Below are 21,124 nucleotides of genomic sequence, written 5' to 3'. Positions count from 1 at the left end.
AAGAATAAATTGTACCCAGACCTCACAGAGTCAGAAGACAGAGTCTACAGATTTTGAGGAAGAACTACAAGCTCTCATAGAGCAGATAGAAAACACAAGAATAAGAAAGAGGGAGAAGAAGAGAAAAAAGGATAGGCCCGAAAGTGGAGATTGCTGCGGGTCACCCCCAGGTAAAGCAATGCTGTCTGCCCCTCCTCCATATGCGAAGGGAAGGAGTGGAGGTATGGGGTGCTCTTTCTGCCCTGAGATCTGGAAGGCAGTGAGAACAGAACTTCGATTGGCCTATCCAGTGTTTCAAGATCCACAAGGGAATAGATATGAATATAAAGAGCCATTAGATTTTAAGGTGATTAAGTCTCTGGCTGAATCTTAAGAACACGTATGGGATTACAGCCTCTTTTACTATGGCTCAAGTGGAAGCGCTGCAGAGACACTTCATGAGCCTAGTGATTGGACAGGACTAGCTCGTGCATATCTGAGCCCAGGCCAGTATCTGGACTGGAAAGCCTTTCTAATTGAATATGCCAATCATCAGGCTGCCGCTAATCAGGCTGCAGGAAACCCAGCCTGGGACAGAGATATGCTACTGGGACAGGACGCTTTGCTAACCAGCAGACAGGATACCCATTACAAGCATTTGAACAAGTTAATCACATTGCTATAAAGGCTTGGAAATCCCTGCCTAACAAACGGGAAGTGAGCAGCTACCTTACTAAGATCCTACAGGGTCCCATGGAGCCATTTTCAGACTTTCTACTCTCCTGGTAGAAGCCAGTGACTAACGCTGGCCTAGGAGCAGCTGTAGTTCAGCTGACTCAAAAGAGGAAGTTCAGGTACCTGCTTTAAGTGTGGCAAGACGGGACACTTGAAGCGGCAGTGCCCTGAAAGAGGAAGTGTAACTGAAGCAGGAGGGGGACAACGCCCTAGGCATCCTGGACCGTGTCCAAAGTGTAAAAAGGGAAAACACTGGGCAAATGAGTGTCGCTCTGTGAAGGATACTAATGGACAAACTTTAACTCAAGGCTATGGTGGCGCTCGTCCAAAAAACGGTCAGTGGGGGGCCCTGCCCTCAGGGCCCGCAAATATATGGGGCAGTAGAGAATCAGGACAAAGAGTGGAGCCAGGAGAGGCGGCCAACTCTTCATCATCCCAAGGACCACGGAGAGCCACTGTGGGTTCAGCAGGATTGGACCTCCTCTCTACCTCCAGACTCATACTAACTCCCCAGATGGGGTCCAATTGATAAAATCAGACTTTAAAGGGCCCCTTGACCCGGTACAGTTGGAGTACTTTTAGGAAGATCTTCAACAGCCTTGAGAGGCCTTAGAGTCCACCCAGGAGTGATTGATCCAGATTATACTGGAATAGTGAAGATCATGGTCGAATCCCCAAGAGGGATTTCAGCCATTTCCCCTGGAGATAAGCTAGTGCAACTGTTACTTTTACCCAGCTTACATGAACACTTTGCTGCACAGTTAAAAGAAAGAGGAAAAGAAGGTTTTGGATCCACAGCGACAGACTTAACATTTCTATCCTTAGACATGGATCAAAGACCAGTCTTGGAGCTTGTTGTAGATGGTAAGAAGATCCTAGGCTTGTTGGATACAGGTGCAGATAGAAGCATTATTGCCAAGAAAGACTGGCCTACAGGCTGGCCAATACAAGTCTCCTCTCAAACTTTGCAAGGTCTTGGCTATGCCAAGGCACCAGATGTGAGCACAAGACAGTTGCAATGGAAAGATGGGTAGGGGCATTCGGAAGTAATGCAACCCTATGTGTTGGAACTTCCAATTTCTCTGTGGGGATGAGATCTTTTGAAAGATATGGGTTTTAAGTTGATCAATGCGTACTCCCCTGCTTCTCAGAAGATGATGAAAGACATGGGTTACCATCCAGATTATTGCTTAGGGAAGTTCTTACAAGGAAGAAAAGATCCCATTAATTCACAACAAAGAAATCCTAGACAAGGTCTGGGTTTTTCTTAGGGGCCACTGAGGAAGGAACTCCCATTACTTAGAAGACAGAGGAGCCAGTGTGGGTTCCTCAGTGGCCGTTGTCCTCTGAAAAATTAAGTGCTGCAAAAGACCTTGTGGCTGAACAATTATTCTTGGAACACATTAAACCATCAGTGTCTCCATGGAACACCCCTATTTTTGTGATCAAAAAGAAATCTGGAAAATGGCATCTGTTACATGATTTAAGAGCAATTGACAATCAGATGCAAATTATGGGCCCAATACAGTGAGGCTTGCCATTGCTATCATCCTTGCCAGCATCTTGGCATATAATTGTTATTGATATAAAAGATTGCTTTTTCTCCATTCCCCTGTGTAGCAGGGATTATGAGAGATTTGCCTTTAGTGTTCCATCTTATAATCATGAAGAGCCGGATCAAAGATTTGAATGGGTGGCTCTGCCAAAAGACATGACCAACAGCCCTACTAGGTGTCAACTTTATGTTGGAAAAGCTATTAGCCCATTAAGAAAAGAATTTCCTACTTTAAGGTGTATTCATTACATGGATGATATATTATTGGCTGCAAAGGAAGAACATATGTTGGAGCAGGCCTATATTGATTTAGTTAAATTGCTTGAAAAGAAGGGGTTGTTTAAAGCTCCTGAAAAGGTTCACCTGACTAGGAAAATCCAGCATAAGAAGTGCTACGATGGTCATCGTAGCGACCCTTCTGTTCTTTCCCATGATGAGTCAGCTGGGGATGGCGGAGCAGAAATGGGGGATTCTGTCAGTGTTCCCATAACCCATTCTGGTGATGTATAATGCAGGGGTTTTCCCATGCCTATTTACCACCAATCACAGTTAGACCTGCCCTTTTTACACCAAGATGAACAGATTAGCCCTACTTGCAAGGCAGCCTATGTTTCTCCCTGAAGACTGATAGTAGCCCAGAGTGCGTCCTCCTAAAGTGTCAATCCATTGGAGGGGGGGCAGGCTGGGGTGTGAGATCGGACATGAATGCATCCTGGATTAAAGGGTGGTGGCCTGTCCGGAAGGAAATAATTACCCACCAAATCAACCTATGTGGGCTCCCTTTTGCTCAGGGGGTCCTCAGGGCCAGTGAGGCATCCCATGGTCGGGCTGTCAGAGGAGCGAGGGCATTTGGGCAAAAGAAGATTATTTCTCCTTCTTTCCTGATATAAGTGTAAATAGTTCCCAGGAATCCTTTAATGAACCCTCCCCTCATTGGTATCGACTAAACGCCTTCAATACATGGCTGCTATGTGGGACCGATGGGAGTTGTACAGATCTGTCTCCCTTGGCCATGATTGGAGGCAGGGCATAGAGAACTTCTACCTTCTCCTACTCCTCAAGAGGAGACATGACTAGCACTTCCCCCTTTCAGTGGAAGAGCATTTATAATACCACCTTTACACCCACCCCAGCATGTGTGTGGCCGCCATTTATATGCCTAGTGAGTAATCAGCACAAATTCTAGTTGGCTAAATTGCACCCAGGCCACGTGCTTTTATGCCCTGTGCTGGAATGCTACAGCCTTTCCTTTGGCTGTGGTTACTCGCTTGCCCTGGTATTTGCCTGTGCCAGTAGAAGCCCCCAGCAGCTTAACATTGTTTAGAGAGAAGAAAGATTTTGGCATTACAGCAGCCATAGTGACGGCTATTGCCGTTGTGGCTGTGGATGCTACTGTTTCTGCTGTGGCCTTATTGAGCATTGTACAGACAGTAAGTGCTCTAAATAACCTTTCTGCCAATGTAGCTGAAGCTCTGGATATTCAAGCTTCGCTCAATTCATAGATCAAAGGAGGTTTAATGATTGTCAATCAATGTATAGATTTGTTATAAGAACAGATTGACACTCTATGGCAGTTGGCCCAACTGGGATGTCAATGGAGAATGATTGGGTTGTGTGTTACCTCGGTACAATATCAAAACTTCACCCATGCAGCAAATTTGTTTAAAAAATTGTCTCAGTTTTTATTACAGAATTGGTCATCCGAGTTTGAAGGGACTATGAGAGAACTCAGGATGGCCATCGTGCATGTGAATTCCACTGAGTTGATTTATCCCTTGCGAGTGGCCTGACTTCCAGGTTGAACTCCACCATGGATCATCTGAAAGAGTGGGCGGGTATAGGAGTGCTTGCGGGCTTCTTGGTGTTAGTCTCCTTGGTGTGCCTGCCGTGTCTTGGTAAGACTAGAGTCTCACAGAAGCATAATGCAGCCATGAACATTCAAGTCTTTGCAGCCATTGAAGCAGGACAGTCCCCCCAAGCATGGTGTGCTACCATGATGAACTAAAAACTTCACGCTCAGGAGGCAATGCACTGCACTTGGTGTCAGCACTATTGACTCTGAGGAGAGTATGTCTGATTGCATGCGGGTTGATACCCCAGGCCCCGCCTCTGAGAAAAAGGTATCTGACAGGTCTGGTACTCATTTGGCTGGATGACATCTGGATGAGGATCAGTACAAGAGTCCCTTTGCATCAGAGATCGGACCTCTACTCTTGCCTGTTGCGTCTTTTAAATAAAAAAGGGGGAAATGTAGAGAGCTGCGAAGTGCCGCGCCTTAAAGATGGCCCTGGTTTCCACCTTCCACCTTCCTGATGGTAAACACTCTCTGTCATAAACAACTCCTTATTTGGCTAGGGCTGAAGATCTGACTTGCTTTCGCGTATGTGGACCTGTCTGCATTCACCACGTGGCATACTGGGATTGGCTACCCAAAGGCTTTTAAGCTATGGGTGGGCTTTCCCCAGGGTCAGAAGATTGTTTAAGGTTCCTGAGTAAACTGCTTAAAGAAGAGTCCTAGTGTTGCATCTTCCTTGCTGGTCAAGGTGGCACGACATACAAATAAAGATATTTTGATTTCTTTCTTTCAAATCTCTTGTATTTATTGAACATGCGTTGTGTTCAAATATGTAGTCAAGATTGGAGAAAGATTCTTGAGGTGCTGAGAAGAACAAATATTCTTTTGTGCTTAGGTGAAACATTTTGTGAATAATGGGTCTATGAGGGTTGTCATAGTATCAGTTAGCTGCAAAATTCTCTGTTTAGTTTTGGTCTGGATGACATGTCGATTACTCAGACTGAGGTATTAAAATTTTCTACTATCAGTGGGTAAGACCCAATGTGTGATTTAAGCTGTAATGATGTTTGTTTTATGCTAAGTGCATAGATGTTGTGAATTGCAATGTCCTCTTAGTGGATTTTTCCCTCGAAGAGTATGTATTTCTCTCCCTATCTTTCATAACTAGTTTTGCTTCAAATCAGAAATTAAAATGGCTACACCAATTTGTTTCTTAGGTCCATTTACTTGTTTTATCATTTTACATCATTTAACCTGTAGGTAATATCTATCATGGGTGTTAAGATGTGTCTTTTTGATGCAGTAATATTTTCTTTGATCTACATGTTCTGGGTTTTAATTGTTATGCATCATTAGTCATTTGATATCTGACTTAGTCTATTTTGGGTTATGTATGCTTCTTGCACATTCTCTAGGTTAGGAGATTATTTTTCTTGATTGTTTTTACATTGACTTAGTGTTCTCCTTCCTTTATGTATATTATTCTTAGCTTTGCTTTTTTCCATGTGTTTCAGAATTCTTGGGTATCTTTACCTGGATATCTGTTTTTTAATTTTTTTTAAATTTTAGAGGCACTTATATTTACATATCCATCCCCCTATTCCTTTGCCCTCCCATCTTCCCTTGTTCCCCACAAAGCCCTCCCTACCCATCCACCACCTCCTTCCCAGAGATAGTGAGGCCCTCCATGGGGGACCTTCAAATCTGCCATATCATTTGTGGGAGGTCCTATGCCCTCATTGCTGTATCTGGGCTGCAATTGTATCCCTCCACAGGGAATGCTCCCAAAGTCCATTTGTGTTCTAGGGATAAATACTGGCTCTGCTGTTAGAGGTCCCTAAGACTCTCTTGGCCTCCTAGCTGGTGCCCACATTCAAAGGGCTTAGTTTGCTTCAATGCTGGATCCCTAGCTTTACCACTAGGGTTTCTGTGCTCTCACTAGGTCAGGTTAACTGTTTCTGTGGGTTTTTCCAGCACTTCCTTGGCTCCTTTACTCATCCCTCCTCTCTATCTGCAACTGGATTCCAGGAATATGGTTCAATGCTTAACTGTGGGTCTCTGTTTCTGCTTTGATCACCTAATGTATCAAGGATCTAAGAACAGTTACCAAGGTATTCATCAATTTCATTATAGGGGAAGGGCATCAAAGGCAGCCTCTCCACCACTGCCTAAACTCTTAGCTGGGGTCATACCTGTGGATACCCTAACATTTGCCCTGTGCCAGAACTCTCTCCAAAAATGTACTGTCTCCCCCTATCAAGGCATTTCTTTTCTTGCCCTCCACTATTCTTCCTCTGTCTCAGTCCTCTTGGTCTCCTCCCCCTCCCTTTCTTGCCTTCCTACCTCATTCCTCTGCCACCAACCACATGCTCCCAACTTGCTCAGGGGTTCTTTTCCCCCTCCCCTTCTATGAGGGAGTATGCAATCTTCTCTTGGGGTCCAACTTTTTTCCTAGGTCATCTGGCAGAAACAAGATTGTTTTACATGTCAGTCCCTGTCCCTCTCCCTCTCCTCCCTCCCTGCCCCCACAACTAACACCCTAGCTATCACATAACCTTTCTGCTCCACAGAAGGGATATTCAGAATCTATCATATATTTTGGGATAAGACCTAGACCCAACCCTGTGTGTCTATGATCAAGGAGTATCCCTTTATGTGGAATGGGCTTCCAAAGTCCATTCCTATAATAGGGATAAGTACAGATTTATTACATGAGGCCCCATAGATTTCTGTGGTCTCCTCACTGAAACTCACATTCATGGGGCCTGGATCATTCCCATGCTGGTTTCACAGCTATCAGTCTAGAGCTCTCCCTTCTTCAGGTCAGCTGTTTCTGTGGGTTTCACCAGACTTGTATGAACCCCTTTGCTCATCAGTCCTCTTTCTCTACAACTGGATTTCAGTTCAGTTCAAGGTTTAGCTGTGGGTGTCTGTTTCTACTTCCACCAGTTGCTGGATGAAGGATGGCATATAAGTCAGTTATCAATCTCAGTATCGGGAGAGGGCATTTAAGGTAGCATCTCCTCTGTTGCTTAGATTGTTAGTTGGTGTCATCTTGGTACATCTCCAGACATTTCCATAGTACCTCATTTCTCTTTAAACTTATGATGTCTCCCTGTATTATGGTATCTCTTATCTTGCTCTCCTCTATTCTTCCCCCAACTCAACCTTTCTACTCCATCATGTCCTCTTCTCCCCTTCTTATTCTACTAGCTCCCTCACCCCTCCCTCCATGCTCCCAATTTGCTCAGGAGATCATGTCCCTTTCCCCATCTCCAGGGGACCATATATGTCTCTCTTAGAGTCCTCCTCATTTCCTAGCTCCTCTGGTGGTGTGGATTGTAGGCTGCTACTACTTTGCTCTATGTGTAAAATCCATATATTAATTGAGTACATACCATGTTTTTCTTTTTGTGACTAGGTTACATTACTCAGGATGGTTTCTTCTAGTTCCATCCAGTTGCCTGAAAATTTCAATATCCATTGTTGATGTTTTTTTCCAATGAGTAGTACTCAATTGTGTAAATGTACTGAAGTTTCTGTATAGATTCTTCAGTTGAGTGTCATCTAGGTTGATTCCACATTCTGGCCATTACAAATAATGTTGCTATGAACATAGTTGAACATATATCCTTATTGTATGTATGTTCATTCTTTGGGTATATGCCCAAGAGAGGAATTGCTGAATCCTGAGGTAGACTGATTCCCATTTTCCTCAGAAACCGCCATACTGATTTCCAAAGTGGTTGTACAAGTTTGCACTCCCACCAGCAATGGAGGAGTGTTCCTCTTTCTCCACATACTCTCCAGCATAGACTGTCTATGGTGTTTTTAAATTTACCCATTCTAAAAGGAGTAAGATGTTATCTCAGAGTTGCTTTGGGTTGCATTTCCCTGATGGCTAAGGATGTTGAGCATTTTCTTAAATGTCTTTCAGCCACTTTAGATTCCTATGTTGAGGATTCTCTATTTAGTTCTTTACTCCACTTTTTAATTGCATTGTTTACTGTTTTGGTGGCTAGCTTTATGGGCTCATTGTATATTTTGGATATCACCACTCTGTCAGATGTGGCATTGGTGAAGATGGTTTCCCATTCTGTGGGCTGCTGCTTTGTCTTACTGAAGATTCTCAGTTTCAGGATGTCCCATTTATTAATTGTCTATTTCACTGTCTGTGCTACTGATGTAATGTTCAGGAAGTGGTCTCCTGTACCAATTGATTCCAGGGTATTTCCTACTTTCTCTTCTAATAGGTTCAGTGTGGCTGGATTTAGGTCTGAGAACATCTTAGCACTGGCACAAAAATAGACAGGTAGACCAATGGAATTGAGTTGAAAACGCTGATGTTAACCCATACACCTAGGAACAAATGATTTTTTGACAAAGAAGCTAAAGTTATAAAATGGAATTTAAAAAAAAACATCTTCAACAAATGGTGCTGGCATAACTGGATGCTGGCATGTAGAAGACTGCCCATAGATCCATGTCTATCACCATGCACAAAACTTAAGTCCAAATGGATCAAAGACCAACATAAATCCAGCCACACTGTACTTATCAGAAGAGAAAGTTGGGTGTGTTCTTGTACTGTCATCTTCCCATCTCTTCTTCCATTGGGTGCAGGTGGGGTCTATCTCTCTCCTCTAGTCTCCTCAATGGAAGGTCAGTGGACAGAGTGGGAAGCAAGAGTGAGGTTTGTCTGGACTTAGGGTGGGTCTCCCTGTCTGGGCAGGTCCACTCTACAAGAGGGGCAGGCCCAGGAAGTTTAAAGGAGGGGGTAATGGGGGAGTTGGGGCCAGAGCAGTGCCCAGACCCACCCCAAGTGAAGTGGCAGGCAGAGGCGGAACCAAGAATGAGCTGTGTTGGGACTCAGAGTGGTCTTCCATGCCTGGGCGGGTCCACTTTACTCTAGGGGCAGGCCCAGGAATATCTGAAGAGTGGATTATGGGGTAGGGTGGTAGCAGCGGTGCTCAGACTCAACTCAAGCAGCAGACAGAGGGCAGGGGTGGACCAAGGTTGAGTTATGGATAAACTCAGGGTGGGCCTTCTTGTCTGGGTCGGTCCACTCAATGGGAGGAGCAGGCCAAGGAAGATTTAATGAGGGGGTGATGGGGGCATGCTGGGGCCAGAGGAAAGCCCAGACTCACCTCAAGCAGAGGGAAGAGGGTGGAGGGAAAACCAAAAATGAGGTGTTTCAGGACTCAGGTTGGTCCTCCTTGCCTGGGAGGTCTACTCTATGGGAGGAGCAGGCCAAGGAAGAAGCCAGGAGTGGATGATGGGTGGAGACTTTGCCTGGATTTCTTAAAATTTAAAATTTTCTTAGGCTGAGTTATCCAAAGATTATCTTATGTTTAATGCATGAAGATTTTTCTCCCATTGCTTGTATGCTGTTGGTCAGGGTTTGCCTCTGAGGTTCCTGTTCCATCTTTAAGTTATGCTTCAGACTGGGCATTCATGATTTCATCCCCACTTTAATATATCAAACTCTTTTATTTTCATTCCACTTCACTGTTTGAGGTTTCATTGATTTCATTTATGGATGTATTCATTTCCTGCTGAAAGTCTTTGAACATCTTTGAAGTCACTATTTTGAAGAGTTTGCCTTGTGCTTCAGGTCTGTTGCATTTCCCAGAACCTAAAGTAATATTGACACTAGGATTTAGTGGAGACATATTTTGTTTGCTGTTATTGATTTTGTTTTTTCCCTGGCATCTATGCATCTGGGTCTGGGATGCTTGTTATTTTGGGTGTTGACATCTGGTCTATTTTTTGTTGGATTTGTTTTCCATCTTGAGGTTTGGGCTGAAATTTCAGACTCTTATAAATGCTTGGGAGCTTTAAAGTATCATATATGGGATGCTTTTGTGTTCTTTCAGGTTGGCCACTGTGACTCCCAGTTAGAATCTGTTTCTAGATATTGAGAGCTGACATTTTTGAGTGGGGATGGGCAACAGTGTAGTGGGCTGAGCTGCTTCACAAGTGGAATTAACCTTGGTCTGCAATGCCTATGGAATAGAGCAAGGGAGCAAAGATGGGCATGTCATCTGCTAAAGGGCTCAGATGAAACTGATAAAGTGAAATTGAAATATGGGAAGAAGAGCAAATATCTTTTCTTGATTCCCTGTTTATTGTGGCTAGTGGGATCTAGGGAGAGAATTTGATGTTTGTTTCTTTTTCCTGCTCTTTGTTTTCTTTCTCACTTTTTTTTTTGAAATTTGAGTCAATGGATCATCTCATTTATATTTGATAGTTGTTTGATATTTAAAACTAATTTTCCATTAACATTGTTAATTCAACCTGTATCCTTTATGCATGGTTATGAGAATGGAGCTTGACAATTTAATGCTGCCTCAAAAGTTTAATGTGAATTATCCAAGGGAAATGGACTCATATTCTGGTACTGCTCCATGCCTTTAGCAAGTTTTCATTCTATAGACATTTTAATCCACTATGTACTGGCACTTCCATTGCCTGAGGCTATAAAGTTTAATACAGACTCTGTTGCAGAGCTCACACTCTGACTAGGAAGATCAAGGTAATATTCAAGAGAGGCAGACAGTCCAAATGCAAAACTCACCCCTTGTCTGTTCCTTTTTTCTTCTTTATTGTCTCAGAAAAATGACCAGCACAATTTAAATAATACTTAAAGTTACCTTTTGTTAAAGAATAACAATATTGTTTTACAATTCATAGTTAAGTTTATAGTATTTCTTATATATCTTAAACCATCTATATATCAAACCAAAAGGATACTTCACTTTGAGGATAACTTCTTATGCCTATAGGCAAATAGGAAACATTGAACAGTTCTGAATACTGAAAAATCATTAAAAATGCATGAATGTGAGAGGCAGCACTACAGGTCTGGGTAATTCTGAGTATATGTTCTCTTCCTACACATTGATGATGGAGTCTGTATGCCACATTCAAAGGAATATGGATTAACATGCCTTAATTTGATTTTATTTGTAATGCATTCAGTTATATATGAATATTTCAGACACTGAGAAATAGAACATTAATATAATTTTTAAATGTTACTGTTACTTTCTACCCAAAATAGCTCCCATGGATTACAATGAGTAGTTTTCTAGAAGACAAAATCTTAATGTTACTTTCAAGAAATTTGTAAAAGTTAGAAAATATTTACTTGTATATGTAGCTACAGTTTTCAAGTTTGTATCTGGATGTAATAGATAACAGTGTTTATACAATTCATCTCAAAATATTGATTTCAGAATTGTGTCAACATTATGAATTCTACAAAAAACTTAGAAATTCATACATTACTTCTAATTGTTATTTCCTTATTTTTTTCCTGTTTTGTGAGTGATGAATCATGTCTCTGCTGCAAATAGTACTTGCAAAAAGTTACTCTTCAAAGATAAGTGATTATCAGGCAAAGTCTGAAATATGAGTTCAGAAGGAACTTCTTATATAAAACACTTGTAACTGAAGACAAACTGGGTATTATTAAATAAAATATTGTGTTTAAAGAAAATTTGGCTTTTTCATAAAATGTAAATGTATCTTGTTTGCTTTAATGGGATGTTTCTTAGGAAAAGACACGTATAAGCGAATAACAAGCAAGGGAGCATCCTCCACCCATCATCAAACTCCACCCTCCATCAACAACTGAGAATTCTTGCTGTAGCAATTCCATTTCCACGTGTTTCCCCCGACCCCATAAGAATTTTGATGAAAATTACAAAGATGTTTTTTATCCTAAAAGACTTTAGTTAAGTTAATTTTTAGTTAATTTCAGAAATAACCAAGAACAATCATTGCCACAATGCTAATAACCCAGTAGAAAGAGCACATCCATTCCCTGGTTAAAATCTAATGCTTAAATTAAAAGAAATGTTTCAAAGGCTTCAAATCTCTCCTAATATTTGGCCTTTATAAATTGATATCCAAGTGAGGAGCACCTCAACCCCCATCATTAAGTCTGTAACAATTTTTAAATTGTGTGTTGTTACCTTAAAAATAATAAGACTTCTTAACCTGTTTAAAAAATGAAATTGTTTTATTGTTTCGCTCACTGTGTTTGGCTTTATTGAGTACTTTAAGGTGTCCTCACCCTCAAGGAGCCTTTTTCCTCATTTCATATCATGTCTGATCGTTTTCCTTTGTCCTTTCTCAACATCTTTCTTGTAGGATATATATATATATATATATATATATATATATTATATATATATATATATCCATATATAGGGGTAACAATACCTGTCCCAAACTAAAATTATACTACTGAATGGCAGTCATAAAAACAGTCTGAAATTTGCATAAAAGTAGACCTGTTGTCTAATGGTATATAATACAGAGTCTAGAAATAAACCCTTACAGCTATAGGCAAGTAAGTTTTGACCAAGATTATATTCTGAAAAAAGCAGAGCTTTTCCATAAATGGTATTGGCAAAACTTATATCCAATTTATCACATCGTAAATAAATAACTCAAAATGGGTCTAACATACTTAACTAATTACTCAAGGAGCTGAACTTGTTGCAGGAATGCACAGGAAATATATTTGAAGATGCAGTATAGGCAAGGATTTTCTGGATAAGATTCTGAAGCCACAGTCAAAAAGACTGAGACACATTTAATTTAGAAACATACTTTACCTTTCTTTATGTTTTTTATGTCATTTATTTGAAAACTCTGTATGGTTACCTTAAAAAGTATTCCACTGTATGGAACATACAGTGGTATTCTTTGTTTTTCCTTTCCTTATTAATTTTTTAATTTAAATTGTAAACATCTTATTTTACATACCAATCCCAGTTCCTTCTCCCTCCCATCCTTCCATTGCCACCACCATCACCCCATCCCACAACCATATCCACTTCTCAGAGAGGGTGAAGTCTCCCATAAGGAATTATCAAAATCTATCACATCATTTGGGGAAGGACAAAGGCTTTCCCCTCCTGTATCTAGGCTGAGACCATATCCCTCCATAGGGAGTGGGCTCCAAATGCCATCCCATGCATTAGGGATAAATAATCGTTCCACTGCCAGCTTCCCTATAGTCTGCTCAACAACCCCTAAAAATAACACCCACATTTAGGAGTCCTGGTTTGGTCTTAAGCAGATTCCCAATCTGTCAGTCTGGAGTCTGTGAGCTCCCAATTGCTCAGGTCAGCTGTTTCTGTGGGTTTTTTGTCCTTTCTTTATACATCTCATTTTTCCATTATTGTGTGTTTCAGAATATTTGTGAAAATGTTTTTATTTTTTTAAGATTGTGACTGAATGTGTAGTAAATTGCAATTATGCTGTAGGACTTTATGCTTGTTATTGCTTGTGATGCTTTGCATTAACTAACATTAGCCTGTCAATGAAATTTCTATGTGCTAACAGACTATGCCAATGATTAAATTTTGGCAGCCATTGAGTTAATAGTTGATCACACACATGTATCCATCATTGACAATCAAAAGCATGTAACTTCGTTTACCTGGCTCCAAACAATCTGCCATTTTAACCATCATGGCTAAATTTTAGCAATATCATGATAGTAACAATCTATTCACCTGGAAATATCTCTCTAAGTTTTGGAGGCTAAACAGATATAAGAGTTATTGCCAATGGCTCTCCCAAATTTTTTGGTCAGGTATTTTAGTTTGTGTTTGTCTGTTTATTGAGCTAGGTTCTTAATAAGTTGTTGTTAGTGATATTTATACATGTTTGTATATATATCATCCACTGTGGCCTGGGTCTCTCTCACACAATTTAGCTATGTTATACTTGTTACTCATTTTCATAAAGCCAGCTACATTTTCTTCTAAACAAGATTTTTTAAAGTATGATTTTGATTTTCTTTTTTTTGATATATCAGACATTTTTATTCATTCAATGAAAGGTTACTGGGAAAGAAAGGTGAATGAATGATGTGTTGCTGAACTGTTTGTCAAATAAAAAACATAATTTGCAGCATTTTCTCATTGTACATGTTGATATTTCTTTTTTGTTATCAAAATTCTTCTTTTCTCCATTTTTTAATTTAAATTAGAAACAAGATTGTTTTACATGTCAATCCCAGTTCCCTCTAACTACCCTCCTCTGCTGCCCCCCAACAAACACCCTACCTATCCCATACCCTTTCTGCTCTCCAGGGAGGGTGAGGCCTTTCATAGGGGACCTTCAGATTCTGTCATATCCTTTGGGATAGAGGCTAGTCCTCCCCCGTGTGTCTAGGTGCATGGAGTATCCCTATATGTGGGATGGGCTCACTAAGTCCATTCCTATGCTAGTGATAAGTACTGACCTACTACAAGAAGCCCCGTAGATTTCCAAGGCCACCTCATTGACACCCATGTTCATGGGAACTGGAACAGTCCCATTCTGGTTTCCCAGCTATCAGTCTGGGGACCAAAAGCTCCCCCTTGTTCTAGTCAGTTGTTTCTGTGGGTTTCACCAGGCTGGTCTAGACCCCTTTGTTCATCTCTCCTCCTTCTCTGGATACTGTTTCTCTTTTTGAAACAATATTCATGTATGCTGGTCTTGAACTAGGTACACAAATGAAGTTGTCCATTTCATAACTGATCCACTTGGCTCCTCTTTCCAAATAATGAAATAACATGTATTGCCACCATTACAGCTTTTCTACAGACATTTGGAAGAAACTATTTTCTAGAAAATTTAGAGTAGACTTGCATTACCATTTTAAAAATGTTTCTATCTACTGGGTGTTCAATGTGAGATACTCCCAGTCTCAAGCCACTCCTCTAGCTTCAGTACAATATCTTGCCATTTTGATCAAGTCCAAAACCTTCATTTACTGTGGAAAAGGGTGACTTAAATGTCTAAATAATAATCTTGAATGTAAGTCATCACATTTACTTTTAATAAATGAATCTTTGTCAATTTAATGGTCCGGGTATGACTTTTTGTTTGTTTGTTTTCGAGACAGGGTTTCTCTGAATTTTGGAGGCTTTCCTGGAACTAACTCTTGTGTACCAGGCTGGTCTTGAATTCACAGAGATTTGTCTACCTCTACCTCCCCAGTGCTAGGATTAAAGGCATTTGCCACCACCACCCAGCCCAATTCAAAACTTCTTAATTTTCTTTTCTAGGCCATGCTTTTAAAAATTATCATTCATGGAATAGAGTTTGAGTATAATTAGTATTTATGTTTTACTGTCCTTGAATTATAGGTATGATCCAAAAACAGACACATGGACCATGGTGGCCCCCTTGAGTATGCCTAGAGATGCTGTCGGTGTTTGTCTCCTTGGTGACAGACTATACGCTGTTGGTGGCTATGATGGGCAAACATACCTCAACACCATGGAATCCTATGATCCACAGACTAATGAGTGGACACAGGTAAGAATATTATGAGTATAATATGTTATTGAATATGAAACAGAATTTATTTAAGTTGCATCTTGTGGAGGATGCTTATACTAATTAAAATCTATCTTGTAGAACCACAGTACATCAAAGTGATTTAGTCATATATTGTGAGAGGTTAAAAAAAAATAGATGAGTGAGTTTTGTGTATAATTTTCTCATACATATAATACTGTAATAAACTGATGCTCCTAAAAGATAGCCATCTCTCAAGGAGATTTCTTAATGAATCAGAACAAAGCATGCCAAGGGATTTGAGTGACCTAAACAAAAATATGAAAGTATAATGTATTTGTAAACAAAGTTATAATAGGATATTTGGTTTTAAAAGTGCCTGTAACAAGAACATGGAGATTGGAGAATGTGTCCTTCCTACCAGTCACCTTTGCTTATGTGCATTATGGCCCTATATTGAGATTGTGAACTTGGTAAAGCTGTAAGAAGCAACAAGTAACAATCTCACAGCCACAACCAGAAAACAGAATAAATGCATGTTCTCAATCCATTTAAAAAAATAAACAGAAAAGGGATCCAGATTTCATGTCATTCATCAGATAGAAATCTCCATAGCCCTACTAGTTGAAGAGAAGATATGGTCTCATGTTGAGTGAAAGATGATATTTTCAATATGAACTGTCTTTACAGTCCCAGGGCCAGAATAGAATGAAGCAGATTCTATGATGTTTGACAAGGTCCAGATTGCAGGGTATGGTGGGAAGCAAGAGAATTACAGAGAAATCTGTTTAATGTAGAAAACTCCTTGAAGAACATGGCTGTGGTGGTCTTTCTTACAACAGAGGGAGGAGAAACATCCCTAAATGTGTTCCTTTAAATTCTATATTTTCATTTCTCTATCTCTCTCCTTATTAAGAAATCTAACAGGAAGTTATCATTTTAGTAATAAAATGTCCATTTCCATTGAAATTCAAAACCTTTATTTTGTTGAGACAAATAGTACACACAATTTCTATGCTTTATTAAGCTGAAGGTTATGGTTTGGGTCATAAAATGGAGAAATTGTTATTACTAGAATAATATTGATAAGTACACATTAATGTCTTTTACATATGTATACACATATACTATCATCAATGATCCATCTTTAGTAAGATTTTTTGTCTCAGGAGTCTCATTCAGATAGATTAACATCTAAATACAATTGTCATGGTAAGATCCCTTTATTTTGAATAATTCCTTCCCCAAAAACAAGACTCTGGAAGTCAAGAAAACTACAGATATTTGCCTAACTTAGGGAAAAAGGGAAAGATATTGGACAAAAAGAGCAATGTTAGAACTAAGTTCTCTGACTTTCCACATTTTTACTTCTATTGAAAGAGAATTCTTTATCCAAATGGCATTGGTTCTAAAAGAAAACAGGAATGATTTTTTATATATTATTTAACTCAAATGCAACAGGATATATTTGTTGTTTCACATTACTAAGTCCCTAGTGTTTCCATACCAGATATAGCATGAATTCAGTACTGTTTGTAAGAAAAAAGTAACACTTCAGAGGTGTGAGGTTTAGACAGAGTACCAAGATAAATGAACTTTAAATAAATGGAATTTACAGTTGCTTAAAATATGTAATGTAGTATCTTCATTAAATATTTATTATAAAGTATTATTTTTATTTTTTTCTTTTTCTAACTTCTATTTTTTGGGGTGTTATCATTCTACCAACATAGAAATGAAAATAATGAAAGTGGTAATAATAGGTAAAAGCCTTCTAAAGACCATTTTCCATCATTATTTTTTAAAATCTCTGAATCACATAGTATTTTAAAAACAGAAGATTAGTTTTATTACAATTTTGTCTTAGTAGAACAAACATGAATTTTAAAATTACTAAATTAAATATTTTCCTTTCATATCTGGTACAATAATAGCACATTTTAAAGTAAAAGATAGAAATATCAAACTAAATGTTTTCCTGTTATATATTTTCATCTCTTAGAGTTTTAAAGCTCTTGAGGTACTGTCAAGAGAAGCCTCCCAGACTCTCACATGCCAGTCTTCTGAGTGCAATGTCTATGCTCTAGAACATACGTAGATGTTGGTCATAAACTTTAATTGAGTACTATCATTATCTTCTTTTGCTGGAGTTAAATTTATGTATACTTAATTCATATAGAGTAAGTTGTTGAAAAGTATCTCAGAAACCTAGTACCACATACACATCCTCAGATGGCTGTACTAATGGATTCTCTGACCAACCTTTCCAGGTCACCCCAATGACATTTATAATGCTTGAGAGGACAACAAGGGGAAGTACTTTAAAATATATGAGTTAAGGTGGTTCAAACAGCAAAACACAATCTCTTCTAAATGTTTTAAGGCTTTATCTCATATATATGAAACATTTAATGCAGAATGATAAAATCTTTAGGAAGGAAAAACGCACCTCAATTGTTTGTCAAATAGTTCATATGGAGTTGACAATGCAGAGTGTGATATAAAAAATGTCTGTAAGGACATTTATAAAGTGTTCTGCACAAACAGATTATCAATTTATGTCCGCTTTCAGTTCTTATTTAAGACAATTGTCTAAGGAAAGTAATAGTCCATCAAATTGGCTTTTACAATAATTTATTAAGTGATGGATAAAACAACTTGCATGATTTTTGTGCTAGAATTCTGGGGGTGGGAAATGAACAGTAATAAATAAACTTAAAACAATGAGTAGATAAAGGGTTTCATTTCCATATCCAGAAAGTTTAATATACTCTTTATCAATCAATAATCTCCTGTAGATCATCTGATGGTATTTCATTGTTAACTATTTTATTATTTTCATTTTGTTACTTTCTAGTCTGAAATAATGTACTATCCTTTTCTATATACTTGATATTTTATAAAAGCCAAATGTAAAATTATAACTCAATTGTAAAAATATGTATTACCTTCAAAGGACACATTTGATTAGAGAGTTTTTGAAATTTTGTATTTAATGAATGCTAACAGGCTTTATATTCAGGATCATTTTAGAAAATCTACACACACGTTTTAATGATCATCACATGGGAAAAAATTAATAAGCAATGTATCAATTATGTAATTATGAACTATCCATGAAAACTTATTGAATATACTAATTTTGAGATGTCTGTGTCTAGGACAAATGTATAAAGCATTGAATTCCATACAATATCTGTGATAATAACTTCAAAGCAATTATAGTTTCATAACTATGTGATGAAATATCGCAACTGTGTCAAAGAATAAAACTTTGTTGGAAACTTTTCTATTTATAACACATTTATATAAAAGTAATGGCATTTTCAAAGTAGAATTTTCAGTGCTTTCATTTTCTTATACTATCTGTGGCTGTAGTGGGATAATGTAACCACATATATTAATGATTTTCAAGTGTATGGTTTTAAAATTTTGTATACCTTATATAGAGTCCTATGACAGTAACCAATGTCTGTTGTTCCATCTTTTTCCACAGATGGCTTCCTTGAATATCGGCAGAGCAGGTGCCTGTGTGGTTGTCATCAAGCAACCTTGACTAAATTGTATAATGTTTAGAGGGATTTGCTTTGCTACTGTGGTTATTTTATATCATGTGGTAAGACTGAGAAGGAACTTCCTGAGATGAAAACTTCTCAGGAACAGGATTTTTATAGATTTACCTGCTGGTGCCAAAAGCAGTAAAAGAACAAACAAAATTGTAGGGAAAAAAAGAAAATATAGAAACAAAATGAGGACAAGTGTTAGTTAGTGCAGGAATGGTTACTGGTAATGATTTGTATTGTAGCATACAGTAACTAGATTTACCAAAGGCTGGTTTATCAGAAGAGACCCCATTTATGTGATATATACAGTTCCTTAATGACAGATCACTCACTTCTTTGTAATCTGTGAGGACATCCAACAGGCTGCCAAGAGTAGAAGTTACAATACTTCACCTTGAGAAATCTGAATGATTTGATGTTTTTCTAATCAGATGTGATGATACCAGGAAGCAGAATGTTTTATTGGAACAAATGTACTTCATAATTTTCCTCAGCTATGAAACCAATTAGAGAGACAGATGACTGTTTTTCTCTTGCATTCAGAAAACAAACTATCCTGCTAATCAACGCTGCATATTATATCCAAGATGATGACTGGATTTTATTGCAACTGTGACATCAGTCTAAAACTGGCAAACACAAAGGAATTTTTCACTAAGCTTGCCACATTGTTTTGCATTGTAAACACACTGAGCCAAAGAGTCAGTATGGCTATGGGCATTTGCCTCATGCAGAGTTCAATATAAGCATGGATGCTAGCTATTCTGAATTACCCACTGCATGCTGAAGTCCCTTAGAATTTTGTTCTTTAAAATGAAACTTACAATTTTGAGCCTAAAGTTTCCAAATCATTCAATTGGGATGATTACAATAACTGCTACAAGGATGACTTACTACAGATTCTCATTACCCATTTTCAAACATCTTACACTGATATGCACATTATTTTAAACCAAATGTTTGTAATTGTTTTAAAGCAGAGTGTGGAACTTTTATGTAACATCATTCATACATGTCAATGTAAATTATAAGGATAGTTAATAAATGAGAGAGCATTTGCTTTTATCGGTGTGTCTTCCTTCATTCCTTCTTCATAAAAGGTTAAAAAAATACAGATGATGTTGTGTTGTAGGTGTGTATGTGTGTGTATGTGTGTGTGTGTGTATGTGTGTGTGTGTGTGTGTGTGTGTTCGTTCATGTGTGTGTGTATCTGCATAAAATTTGCTTGTATTTTCTCTCATTTTGTGACAGAGAATACTTTCTGTTACTTGCTCTGATGCAAGGTCACTACTTTTGAGTGGTCACCATATATTATTTGCTTCCTAGGAGGAGAAACTCAAAAGATGGCTTGGTGTGTAAAGTATTTACCATGCTACTATGGGAATCTGAGGTCAGACACACAGAACCCACTCAAAACTAGATGTTGTATTTTGCATCTGTAATCCCAGTACTCTTACATCCAGAAGAATCACCAGAAGCCCCAGGACCATCCAGTTTGTCCTTGTGCAGTGATGAGCAGGAAGAGACTTATCTCTAGCAAGGTATAACATAAAGGGAGACAGCTGAATTTGCCCTCAAGTCTCCATGTATGTTCTATGAAACACTTGTACCTCTGATCCCACATACATCAAACATACATACACATACAAAATTTTCATCCTTATAATTTTTTCTAATGTTTCACAGTGACTTTTACAAAGCAATTACTATGCAATGATCAAATGAAGAAGATTAGTAGGTAAGTCTTACTCTTGTATAGGTATTTAGCCAAGAAAATACTAATAAAAACAAAATTTTTAAAAAGGAATATCGGTAGTTTTTTTTAATATTCATAAGATAAAAGGGCACATTCAAAATAGTGCTATCTGTCTGTAGAAACATTAAGTAAACTGAATGTGATTAAAAACACCCCAAAATGCGACTGCTTCTTCTTAGGGAGCTATATTTCTACAGAGTTTATTCATCCTTCTGGTATGAGTTAGATTTTGTTTAAGACACATTTCTATGAGTGTGTAGAGAGTGAGTATTCTTCTGTATAGATGAGCATTCATGACATGGACACAGCCATATCAAGAACACCAGTGTCTGATAATCAGGAAGAGCAAGGCTTCCCAAATAAAGTCCAGGGGAAAGGCAAATAGTGCTCCTATCCAAGGAAAGATGGTGACAATATTCTCAGAAAATACC

At 38.6% G+C, this 21,124-nt stretch overlaps 1 protein-coding gene across 2 annotated transcripts in view; it reads left to right on the top strand.

The window, feature by feature from the left end:
* Klhl1 (kelch like family member 1) overlaps window positions 1-20,002 on the top strand; it is a 299,721-nt gene extending 279,719 nt beyond the window's left edge. For both annotated transcript variants that reach the window (XM_027394016.2, XM_027394015.2), the window contains 2 exons: window positions 15,221-15,392; window positions 18,871-20,002. In XM_027394016.2, the coding sequence (XP_027249817.1) occupies window positions 15,221-15,392; window positions 18,871-18,930 (232 nt within the window). In that variant the 3' untranslated portion in view covers window positions 18,931-20,002. The remainder of the gene's footprint in view (window positions 1-15,220; window positions 15,393-18,870) is intronic.
* Window positions 20,003-21,124: the final 1,122 nt, after the last annotated feature.

Source organism: Cricetulus griseus (assembly GCF_003668045.3).
Source record: "Cricetulus griseus strain 17A/GY chromosome 1 unlocalized genomic scaffold, alternate assembly CriGri-PICRH-1.0 chr1_1, whole genome shotgun sequence".
Taxonomy (NCBI): domain Eukaryota; kingdom Metazoa; phylum Chordata; class Mammalia; order Rodentia; family Cricetidae; genus Cricetulus; species Cricetulus griseus.
Note: the sequence above shows the minus strand (reverse complement) of the source record. Positions and strands in the feature narration are given on the sequence as shown.